Consider the following 12697-nt stretch of genomic DNA (forward strand, 5'->3'; position numbering starts at 1 on the left):
TGTAGATTGTCACTGAAGGCATCCAAACTATGCATTAACACATGTGGAGTTATGCACTTAACAAAAAAAGGTGAAATGACTGAAAACATGCTTTATATTTCGAGTTTCTTCAAAATAGCCACCGTGGACTACCTCTTGAAGCTCATCGAGAGAATGCCAAGAGTGTGCGAAAAAGTAGTCAGAGCAAAGGGTGGCTATTTTGAAGAAACTAGAATATAAAACATGTTTTCAGTTATTTCACCTTTTTTTTGTTAAAGGGGAACATTATCACAATTTCAGAATGTTTAAAACCATTAAAAATCAGTTCCCAGTGGCTTATTTTATTTTTCGAAGTTTTTTTCAAAATTTTACCCATCACGCAATATCCCTAAAAAAAGCTTCAAAGTGCCTGATTTTAACCATCGTTATATACACCCATCCATTTTCCTGTGACGTCACATAGTGATGCCAACTCAAACAAACATGGCGCATAGAACAGCAAGCTATAGCGACATTAGCTCAGATTCAGACTCGGATTTCAGCGGCTTAAGCGATTCAACAGATTACGCATGTATTGAAACGGATGGTTGTAGTGTGGAGACAGATAGCGAAAACGAAATTGAAGAAGAAACTGAAGCTATTGAGCCATATCGGTTTGAACCGTATGCACGCGAAACCGACGAAAACGACACGACAGCCAGCGACAAGGGAGAAAGCGAGGACGAATTCGGCGATCGCCTTCTAACCAACGATTGGCATGTGTTTGTTTGGCATTAAAGGAAACTAACAACTATGAACTAGGTTTACAGCATATGAAATACATTTGGCAACAACATGCACTTTGAGAGTGCAGACGGCCCAATTTTCATCAATTAATATATTATGTAGACATACCCTCATCCGCGCTCTTTTCCTGAAAGCTGATCTGTCCAGTTTTGGAGTTGATGTCAGCAGGCCACATGTGTTCATTCATAGTTTTGTGACAATCTACAATGTAAATAGTCATGAAAATAAAGAAAACACATTGAATGAGAAGGTGTGTCCAAACTTTTGGCCTGTACTGTATATGGAGATACATGTGTTTTTTTATGCAACCAAAAAAATTATTTGTAACCGAAAACATTTGTTGTATCCAAAGAAATTATTTGCAAACAAAACTTGTTGGATTTTTTTCAAATATATATTTTTTTTCTTGCAAATCCATTTTTGTGCGTGTTATAAAACTTTTTTCGGTTGCAAATAATTTTTTGTTTGGTTGCATAAACAGACAGATAGTTCTCCCCGTAGACTTGTTACTAATATAATATCAAAAGTTCTTGAATGTCAATTCCTCCATACATGCAAAGCCAAAGAAAAAGTTAGTTTAATTAGATTCGCTGATGTCTAGCATTGACGGTGGTTTGCATATCAGCTCTGTTTGACATTTGAGGCATATTTGTATTAAAAAAATTGGTTGAACTCCAAATTGTATGACTTTTGAGGACTTTGGAAGTTTCCAGTGTATTGCTCAATCAATCACACACAGCAACGGTATCCCCCCCCAAAAAAGAACAAAAAACACACTGACAGGTGTCACCAAACGATTCAGCGCTTTTCTTCCTGTCACTCACACACACTCCGAATTGTAAGGAATAAGTCTAGACACAGAGTGTCTCTCAATGCTTGACCACGTTAGCCAACAACAGATAAGGAATTATGGCGCCAATTTGAAGAAAATAGTTATGAATGAGGTCAACTTTTTAGAAGATATTTTGCCTTTTTTGCAATCGAAACAGACTGATATTGAAAATGGTAAACATTTTTAAACAAAATATATGTTGTCTTTGTTAGGCTACGATTTTGTCTTTGAAAAAGAGTCTTATTCAGGCTTGTCCTAAAGGGTAACTGCACTTTTTATAAAATGTTGCCTATCGTTCACAATCCTTATGAAAGACATGACGGCATATGGATTTTCTATTATGCATTCTAAACATCACTGATTATTACTCACTGCATGTCACACAGCGGTGAGGGATGTCTTGTCTTGGTTTTTTCTGTCTTGTGATTTGCATGTTTTAGTTTGAAAAGTAACTCTCCTCTCGCTTCAGGTCACTTGCCTTTCCTTTTGTGTCATCAATCAGTCTGACGTCATCCTTGTTCCCTGATTATTTCCACCTGTTCCCTATTACCCTCATGTGTTTTATAAGCCCACTCCTCCCTTTGTTCTGTGCCAGATTGTCTCGTTTATTCGTGCCTCTCTCTCTAGCATCCATGTCCATGTCCATGTCCATGCCTTGCCTTGCCTTGCCTCGTCTTGTGTTTATGTTCCTTGATCCTGAATCCCTTCGTTGCTATTTTGAGTTTTCCTTTCTTCCTCCTCAGTAGAGTGATTTGTTGTTATTTAGTTTATTCAGCCGAAGTGGTGAGTTATCAGTTTTTTTTAATTCTTTCCTCAAATTTTTGAGTGACAATTTTTGTTCAACTTTATTAGATTAGATAAGTGTAGAATTTTTCATAGCTGTTGTTTCTTCCTCCTGTTGGAGCTTTTTTTGTTAATACATTTTATAGCATATACGGCGCCAATTATAGTTTGTCTTTGCTTTTGTGTTTTCCTCCGTTCGGAGTGATTTTCGGTTGTTCCTATTTTTTGGAACCTTTTTCGCCGACTAGTTTTTTGGTTAATATAGATATTGTAATTCCTTGACTTTGGAGGTGAAAGGAAGCTGTCAAAATAAAAGCCTGTCAAAGTTCCCTACTCTGCATCTGAGTCCTATCCTTTTTACCAAGCCTGACACTGCAGACTTTATGAGAGATAACAAACATAATAAAACAACACTTACTGTACAAACTCTGCTGTCATTAGGGTGCTGACTGCTGAGATCTTCATATATTCCCATTTGGGGGAAGAATGACTCATAATCCTCGCAAAGAAACAGGGTAAATGATAAATAATGATAAATGGGTTGTACTTGTATAGCGCTTTTCTACCTTCAAGGTACTCAAAGCGCTTTGACACTACTTCCACATTTACCCATTCACACACACATTCACACACTGATGGAGGGAGCTGCCATGCAAGGCGCTAACCAGCACCCATCAGGAGCAAGGGTGAAGTGTCTTGCTCAGGACACAACGGACATGACAAGGTTGGTACTAGGTGGGGATTGCACCAGGGACCCTCGGGTCGCGCACGGCCATTCTCCCACTGCGCCACGCCGTCCCTAGGGTAGGGGGGAATACACACTTTTTGTGTTGTCCTCGCCAGTTCCAGGTCCTAAATTGGCTGTCAAAGTGTCCCAACTTATCAGTTTACCCACTCAGACGTCTCATGTTCAGGTGAGAGGCATGATTTATGATCTAGAAGAAACTTATAGGGAGCAGGGAAGCAAGGAAACAGCAGACCACTCGATGATGTAAACATAGGGACAAATGGAAGTGATTACTTTACCGCTATAAATAGTTCATCTGTGTTCGTGCTTATAATAACAATATCACCATATTATCAATGTAAATTGAGCTTTTTGAATGATTATTTACCGGATTTTATGGGCGGAATAGTGGAGTTCCCATTGGCTCCGCTGTAAGCTGACTTTTATTTATTTACAAGTTAGAATGCATTAAAACAAATCCATCCGTCATGTCTTTCATGATGATTGTGAATGACAGGCAAAATTCTAAAAAAGTGCAGTGACCCTTTAAACTTTGGTCAATGTGGTAACACCTCTACGCTAGTCTTAATCAAAACTGCCCATCTTAGTTTTTTCAGAATACTACATGGATGTAAGGTCATTATTGTTTTTCTTGGTAACATATATTAGCTGTTGTGCTTTGTCATAATATTGTTTCTTTAAATGCCAACCACTCCCAGTCTCTGGCCTCCATATGACTTAATTATGTGTTTGTACTTGTTTGCTGGAAACCTTAACCACAAGCATCTTCAAAACATGAAGACACAAATTTTGATGTTGACGCTGTAGGAAGAATTATTTTCCTACCCTCTTGTTTCATTAAACCAAAGAAAATGGTGACGCCAGATGAGCTTTAACTCTCGTTAATTCCCAGGATGTTTTCCACATGTACGCGGGGATTGTCGTGAGAATATTAAAGATGTGTTCCAGCTTCCACGGCAGAGCCAGATGTCAGGGGTGGAGGTCCCACAGGGGGACCAAATTAACACACTGATACTCTCAGTGGTGGTGGGTCATGAAGGACTTTCACCCCGTGGAGAAGGATCAAGCAAGCAAAATTAAAAGACAAGAACTTACTTCTTCCAGGGGCTGTCTAAGCTCGTCGTAATTGCTGTTTGTGTTGGCAAGGCGCGAGAGGTGCAGGAGGTGAGGTGGAAGGTGGAGGTGGGGGGCTCGACTTTGGTGTGTTCAGTGCACGACATTTCCAGACCTTGGTTAAAGCCAGAGCAGGATATTGTACTAGGCAGATTTTTTTGTGTTGTATAAACACAGAGTTGTAATCTACCATGCCAATCCTCTCACTTTCAGCTGCAGACCTCGCAGGGCTGGGGGTCTTCGGGTTTCCGAAAGGAACAAAACAGACCCTTTCAGCAGCGTGCCATGTTCCTTTGGACGCTAATCGTGCGAGAAGCGGCGGTCAGCATCTCACGCTTGCCAGTGCTCTCAGTTAGCTTCATCGTACCCAGAAACCAGATGTGCACTCGGCATTAGAAAGCCATATTCACTGAGCTGTGGCAGTATGAAAACAATGCATTCCTGTGTAAAGACAGTGTATTCTGAAACGTGCATTGGTTTTTTTAGGATACGCTTGTTGACATTATACACTTACAATTGACGGGGCCGAAGACGGACAAGCTCCCATTTTGGTTTTAAAAGTGCGTCAGAGGAACAGAAAGAGAGAGCGTGTATTCACAGGACGATATGAAGCAGCGATGCTTTAGCCACAGCTACATAAACTGGCAAGTTGAAAGGAGCTGTCATGGGGCAGCGGCTGACACATATATCAACCTTTTCCACGGATACGTAAATAAGCTTACAAAGCCCAAATACTGGCAGAACAAAACAAACTTTTACAGACCAAATAAATTATATTTCCACCTTGTGATTTATTTAAGGATGAAAAATTAGGTAGGGTGTCATTCATTTTCTTTGACACGGATTACTGAGTTTCATGACTAAACACATCTCAGACCTGCTCAAGTAAAATCCTGGTGCCTGGAACATGTTCTCAGAGAAAGTTATTATATTGCTGATTGCCAACAAATAGGAAGCTTTGTATGGAGCTAAACTACATTTTGTATTTGAAAATAGACATTTTGGACTGGAGAATAAAGTTTTGATGTTGAACTTTTCAAAATATGTATTCAATATATATAAAAAATAAGTGCACGCAATTTTTTTTCAGGTTGATTGTAATTATGATTCAGTGATAATTCTAAGACAGCAAGGGTAGCGTGGGTAACCGTGGACCCCGACTTAAACAAGTTGAAAAACTTATTCGGGTGTTACCATTTAGTGGTCAATTGTACGTAATATGTACTGCACTGTGTAATCTACTAATAAAAGTTTCAATCAATCAATCAAAGCTCAGCTTCCCCTAAAATGTAAAAAAAAAAAAAAAAAAGGTGGTTAAGAATGTATTTTTGTTCAAAATCAGCTACTTTTGCGACTTTCTTCTCATTCATTGTGGTAGAGTCACAATGCATTAAACAGTGTTGAAGCTGAGCTTCCATTGACTTTAATGGGAGCGCATAGAGTGGGTGGTTCCACTATAGCCAAACTAGACAGTCATTGGATAAATGCTTGACTTTGTCTCGCCCGTTGGTTGCTCAGCGTCATTACATCTCTAGTGACTTCATGTCACTATTTGCCTGTACTTATTTGACTGATGTTTTTTTTTTTTTATGTTTTTTTTTCTGGTCTGATCATCATAACAAAATGAAAAATCTTCTTACATTACGATCATGCTTTGTTAAAGACTTTTTGTAATGTAATCTAAGATATTTCTACCTTAATAAATGTTTTGTGGCAGATTGAAACAAAGTGTATATTGTTCTATAGGATGCTCTGATTGATTGTCCGCAATTACAGAATGTTTAGAAGGCCAAATATTACATTCAATTAATAAATACAGAAGAATCAAACATTGTCATTCAGCAGCGTATACCATCAACTTGTACAACATGTAATGTACAAAATATCAGAAGCATTTATTCAAGTAAAAATATCACATATTACCTTACCAAACATATTTTTGTTATTAACGTGCAAAACTGGTATCTATGGTAACATGATGTAGCTCCTCCTCCTCTGATTGAAAGTGCTCCTACAGCATGAATACAAATTCTGTATTCCTAAAAAATACCAAATCCTGCAAGACACCCATGGACTGCAGGTATTTTTTTTTTGTCATTAAAAGCGTGTTTATGTCTATTTCGTGTTGAGCTGTAACCCTAAACGCATATTGTTTATAAACTCTTCATTGAAGCAAACTAATTATTCAGTCCTGGTAAAAAAAACTTGAAAATTATCTGTTTAGGGTACACTTATTAATGATGAAACTTTACATGTACAGTATCTGCGATTATCGTGATTAATTTTCAGTTAACTATGAACAAACTGCGATTAATCACGATTAAATATTTTAATCATTTGACAGCCATAATTTTAATATTAATGGTAGTACCATTGTTAAATACTTTTTGTACTGTAATCTGTGATATTTCTACCTTAATAAATGTTTTGTGGCAGATTGAAATAAAGTGTATATTCTTCTATAGGATGCTCTGATTGATTGTCCGTAATTACAGAATGTGTAGCAGGCCAAATATTACATTTTATTAATAAATACAGAAGGATCAAACATTGTCATGCAGTAGCGTATACCATTAACTTGTACAACATGTAATGTACAAAATATCAGAAGCATTTATTCAAGTTGGATCCACTGTGGACTGGACTTTCACTGATGTGTTGGATCCACAATGGACTGGACTTTCACAATATTATGTCAGACCCACTCGACATCCATTGCTTTCGGTCTCCCCTAGAGGGGGGGGGTTACCCACATATGAGGTCCTCTCCAAGGTTTCTCATAGTCATTCACATCAACGTCCCACTGGGGTGAGTTTTCCTTGCCCTTAGGTGGGCTCTGTACCGAGGATGTCGTTGTGGCTTGTGCAGCCCTTTGAAACATTTGTGATTTAGGGCTATATAAATAAACATTGATTGATTGATTGATTGATTGATTGATTGATTGAAGTAAAAATATCACAGATTACATTACCGAACATCTTTGACAATCAAACCATGATCGTAACAATTCACATTTTGTTATTAACTTGCAAAACTGGTATCTTCGGTAACAGGATGTACTGTAGCTCCTCCTCTAAATGCAAGGGCTCCTACAGCAGGAATACAAATTATGTATTCCTAAAAAATACCAAATCCTGCAAGACACCCATGGACTGCAGGTATTTCTTTTTAGTAATTAAAAGCGTGTTTATGTTCTTTTTGTGTTGAACTATAAGCATAATGTTTATAAACACTTCATTAAAGCAAACTAATTGTTCAGTCATGGTAAAAAAAAAAAAACTTGAAAATGATCTGTTTATCTATCCATCTATCCATTTCTACCTCTTAATCCCTTCGGGGTCGCGGGGGGCGCTGGAGCCTATCTCAGCTACAATCGGGCGGAAGGCGGGGCACACCCTGGACAAGTCGCCACCTCATCACAGGGCCAACACAGATAGACAGACAACATTCACACTCACATTCACACACTAAGGCCAATTTAGTGTTGCCAATCAACCTATCCCCCAGATGCATGTCTTTGGAGGTGGGAGGAAGCCGGAGTACCCGGAGGGAACCCACGCAGTCACGGGGAGAACATGCAAACTCCACACAGAAAGATCCCGAGCCCGGGATTGAACCCACGACTGCTCAGGACCTTCGTATTATGAGGCAGACGCACTAACCCCTGTGCCACCGTGCTGCCTATGATCTGTTTAGGGTACACTTATTAATGATGAAACATGACATGTTTCTGCAATTATCGTGATTAATTTTCAGTTAACTATGAACAAACTGCGATGAATCACGATTAAATATTTTAATCATTTGACAGCCATAATTTTGGTAGTACCATTAGGATAGCAGCACAAAGAGGTCGTGCTTCATTATACCAATACATTGCTATTACCCATTAAAAATTAATCATTTTGCATGTCAAGCCTGTGAAATTTAAGTACATAAGTTGTCATTGTGTGAACTGCCAGGAGTATGGCAGGAACAAAGCCGGCCCCCCAGTCCTTTTTTGGTGGGGGGAGTGTGTGGCGGGGGATTGTACAAAGGCTAAGGAATGTCTTTATCAGGAACAAAAGAGGGGACTCAAGGCTGACAGCGCTGGGGGAATTCATTACTCTCCCAGTTGGTGGTGTGGACCTCTGGCACACAGTAATGAAAAGATATATGATAAAAATCTTTCATTTTCATCTTGTTTATAGGTGAGCAAATGGTCAACAAAGTAGCCCCGGCTGCCAGTGTTTTGCCTGAGAATAGCCAGCTGAGATGAATCGCTCTAAATATGACCTGTGTTTTTATTTTTTTGTCAAACCCCCACTATCTCATCCTGACTTCAAAAAGCAGACGTCAAAGTGTGGCTACTTTAATGAGCGTCTCAAACAGCCAATCATATTTAATTAGTAGTAGTCTATATTACATAGGGGCGGTGAGACGACGAGTAAATGCCATGAGAATTTTCGGTGCTTTTCCGATGTGCTTTCCTAAAATGAAAAGTTTACCGTCTGGTTAAAAAAAAAAGACACGTGTCTATATAAGTTGTGCTGCCGTTCATCACATGCACAGCAGAGAGCGAATGAAAGGATCGTTTTCCAACGGCCTTTAAACGCAGCATTGTCAGGAGAGCCATAGATGAGTTGGGAGCCCCCACTCCTCCTCTCTCTACCTCTCTCCCTTCAGGCTCTTCTATCCACCTAACTGGCAGTGCTTTGAACAACAGACAGTGAATAGGTGAGCCTTTGTGCTGACCCCCGCCTCTCACATCTTCTGACCCGCCCGGCCCCCTTATGACAATGTGGCACAGAGATCTGATACAGCCATATCTGCATTACCTATACATATGGATTTATGTCAGCTTGTGGAAAGACTCAAGTTGCTCCACGGCCACTTATAGGCTCTCCCGTTAGCTGTGTTTCAAGAACAGTGACTTTAACAGTACATGATGCGTTTACTCTTGAACGGAAGTATTTTTATTGTCGGTGCTCGGTGGAGACGATGAGATTTCTTGGGCGGTTGACTGACGGTTTCTGGTTTTCTATGTGTGCCATTGTAACCTACGCCTGGATTTTGTGGCTCCTACAAAGGAGACTAAGGCCATGTCTACACTAAGTCGTTTAACCCCTTAAACAAACAATTCTTTAGCCTAAGCCCCGTATCAGCCACACTAAACCAGCGTTTAAGGTCCCCTTTCTTGGACAGATTTTTACACGGCTAAGTGCGCCGCGTATTTCTTGAATCTACGGCACTTTGCTTTGTATGGACTCAATGATTGTTTACAAATGAGTTCGGAGAGGAAGTGACGCCAGAAAGACCGCGCCACAGCCAGCTTCATAATAAAGCGGTTTCGTAACTTGGAGGTAAACACTGGAAATATGAAGGCGAGTCATCCAGACATGTCCATGTTTCTCCTTCTTCTACATGTACAGACGCTTGTGGAAATCCCACATGAATACCTTAAAGGGGAACATCATCACAATTTCAGAAGGGTTAAACCCATTAAAAATCAGTTCCCAGTGGCTTATTTTATTTTTCGAAGTTTTTTTCAAAATTTTACCCATCACGCAATGTCCCTAAAAAAAGCTTCAAAGTGCCTGATTTTAACCATCGTTATATACACCCATCCTTTTTCCTGTGACGTCACACAGTGATGCCAACACAAACAAACATGGCGCATAGAACAGCAAGGTATAGCGACATTAGCTCGGATTCAGACTCGGATTTCAACGGCTTAAGCGATTCAACAGATTACGCATGTATTGAAACGGATGGTTGTAGTGTGGAGGCAGGTAGCGAAAACAAAATTGAAGAAGAAACTGGAGCTATTGAGCCATATCGGTTTGAACCGTATGCAAGCGAAACCGACAAAAACGACACGACAGCCAGCAACACGGGAGAAAGCGAGGACGAATTCGGCGATCGCCTTCTAACCAACGATTGGTATGTGTTTGTTTGGCATTAAAGGAAACTAACAACTATGAACTAGGTTTACAGCATATGAAATACATTTGGCAACAACATGCACTTTGAGAGTGCAGACAGCCCAGTTTTCATCAATTAATATATTCTTGAGACATACACTCATGTCATCAGGCCAGGGAAGCTAGGGTCGATATTCTTCTCTTGATCATCTTCGGTGGCATAAGGGACGAGGCATGATGTCTCCAAGGTACGGAAAACAGTCGAAAAAACGGAAAATAACAGAGCTGATTTGACTCTGTGTTTGAGAAAATGGCGGATTGCTTCCCGATGCGACGTCACATTGTGACGTCATCGCTCCGAGAGCGAATATTAGAAAGGCGTTTATTTCGCCAAAATTCACCCATTTAGAATTAGGAAATCGGTTAAAAAAATATATGGTCTTTTTTCTGCAACATCAAGGTATATATTGACGCTTACATAGGTCTGGTGATAATGTTCCCCTTTAAGTTATCGTGCCAGGATTTTATCAGTCTGGCCCACTTGGGATTAGATTTTTCTCCATGTGGCCCCCGATCTAAAATGAGTTTGACACCCTTGCTCTACATGCTAAAAGCCCTTCTAATTACTGGGCCCCGACCACATGAGAACATGTAACAGTTGGAGCTACTGTGGGGAGTTGTCACCTGAAGTGCGGTGAGGATGTTTGCCAACGCTTGCCCGTATGTGTCATGGCAGTGAACTGCCAGAGCGCTGGGCGGAATCTCCTTTAACACACACTGCAGCATTTTCCGCATGGAACCGGGAGTGCCCACGCCAATGGTGTCCCCCAGAGAGACCTCGTAGCATCCCATCTCATATAACCGCTTTGCCACCTGAGAGAAAACATTTTACACGGTTACAGATAATTTATAAGACTTATCAATCTAAAAGAATATTTATATTGCTCACCTCTGCAACTTTGGTAGGTTCTATGTTTCCCTCGTAAGGGCAACCAAGGGCACAAGAAACGTATCTGCAAAAGGACCACTGTCATTAATTTGCACAATAATTATGCAGACATGATGCAAAGGCCAAGCAAGTGATTTATGCATGAGAAACATTAAAAAAACCCTGCTGAACTTTTCATTATGTGCACATACTGGTGATTATAATCTGGTGATGATCCAGTTCAAACAGTATTTGTTACAAGGAACACAGATGTTGATCATCACAAATCAAGAGCTGTTTGTTTATCTCCTGTATCTACTTTTCTGGGAGTGTTGCCATGGCTGCCATCAACCCAAACGTCGTTGCAGGGGCAGGTATTACTGTTAATTGGACATTATTCATTGAGCACTTATCCTAACAACTTCATATATTTTCAGAACACGTCTTTCCTTTTACCCCAAAACAATTTGAGCACAACCCGCAGGGACCGCCACAAATGTTTCATATACACCAAAGTTTTTTATCTCCCGTTGTGGTTGTTGTGCGCCCAAACGACCCCACAAGGAACTATGTCGTTTTCCCCAATCTTCCCGCTGTGCCCAAACAAAGCATCGCTGACTCAATCTTGTCTTGTTATTCGTACACTGCATGAGTCCAACTGTGTCTGTAACATGTTATTATCACAAAACATGCTGTTGGCCCGCTTTCGACTTCCCACTCGGAAGTCATTCCCCATTCAGCCCTGTCAGCTCTTTGTGACATCATCACTGGTTCTTTGCTAACTACCACGTCTCCATGCTTTTATTTTCTTGAATGTGGCTGCACAATACAGTGTTTTTCAACATTTTTTGAGCCAAGGCACCTTTTTTTCATTGAACAAATGTGGAGGCACACCACTGGCAGAAATCAATAAAAAATTAAACTCAGCAGCTGATTTTGACAATAAAAAGTTGTTCTCGCAAGTGTTGGATAAGAATTCAAACCATAACCAACCATGCATGACTATAGCTCTTGTCTCAAAGTACTGTCACATCACGCCGTGACTTATTTGGAGTTTTTTGGTGTCTTCCTGTGTGTAGTGTTTTAGTTTTTATCTTGCGCTCCTATTTTGGTGGCTTTTCCTGTTTTGTCTGTATTTTCCTGTAGAAGTTTCATGTCTTCCTTGAGCGCTATTCCCCGCACCTGCTTTGTTTTAGCAATCGAGGCTATTTAAGTTGTCGCTATCCTTCTTTGCGGGGACATTGTTGATTGTCATGTCATGTTCGGATGTACTTTGTGAACGCTGTCTGCTCCACACACTGTAAGTCTTTGCTGTCGTCCAGCATTCTGTTTTTGTTTACTTTGCAACCAGTTCAGTTTTTGTTTCGTTTTGCATAGCCTTCCCTAAGCTTCAATGCCTTTTCTTAGCGGCATTCGCCTTTTTTAAATGTTTGTTTTAAGCATTAGATACCTTTTACATGCACAGTCGTCATGACAACCATGTTCCCGACATCTACAAAGCAATTAGCTACCTGCTGCCACCTACTGATATGGAAGAGAATAACATGGTTACTCTGCCGAGCTCTAAACAGTACAGACACTCAACAACGGCACATTTGCAGATTATTATTACTGGTTTGCAAAAA

The 12697-nt window shown here is 40.2% G+C and overlaps 1 protein-coding gene across 6 annotated transcripts in view; it reads right to left on the reverse strand.

The window, feature by feature from the left end:
- hmgcll1 (3-hydroxymethyl-3-methylglutaryl-CoA lyase like 1) overlaps positions 1–12697 on the reverse strand; it is a 73892-nt gene that overhangs the window by 35583 nt on the left and 25612 nt on the right. For all 6 annotated transcript variants that reach the window (XM_061957398.2, XM_061957663.1, XM_061957509.1 and 3 more), the window contains exons 6-7: positions 11094–11157; positions 10829–11017 (exon numbers count right to left, since the gene is read on the reverse strand). In XM_061957398.2, coding sequence (XP_061813382.1) covers positions 10829–11017; positions 11094–11157 — 253 coding nt within the window. The remainder of the gene's footprint in view (positions 1–10828; positions 11018–11093; positions 11158–12697) is intronic.

This window comes from Nerophis lumbriciformis, linkage group LG02, assembly GCF_033978685.3.
Source record: "Nerophis lumbriciformis linkage group LG02, RoL_Nlum_v2.1, whole genome shotgun sequence".
Taxonomy (NCBI): domain Eukaryota; kingdom Metazoa; phylum Chordata; class Actinopteri; order Syngnathiformes; family Syngnathidae; genus Nerophis; species Nerophis lumbriciformis.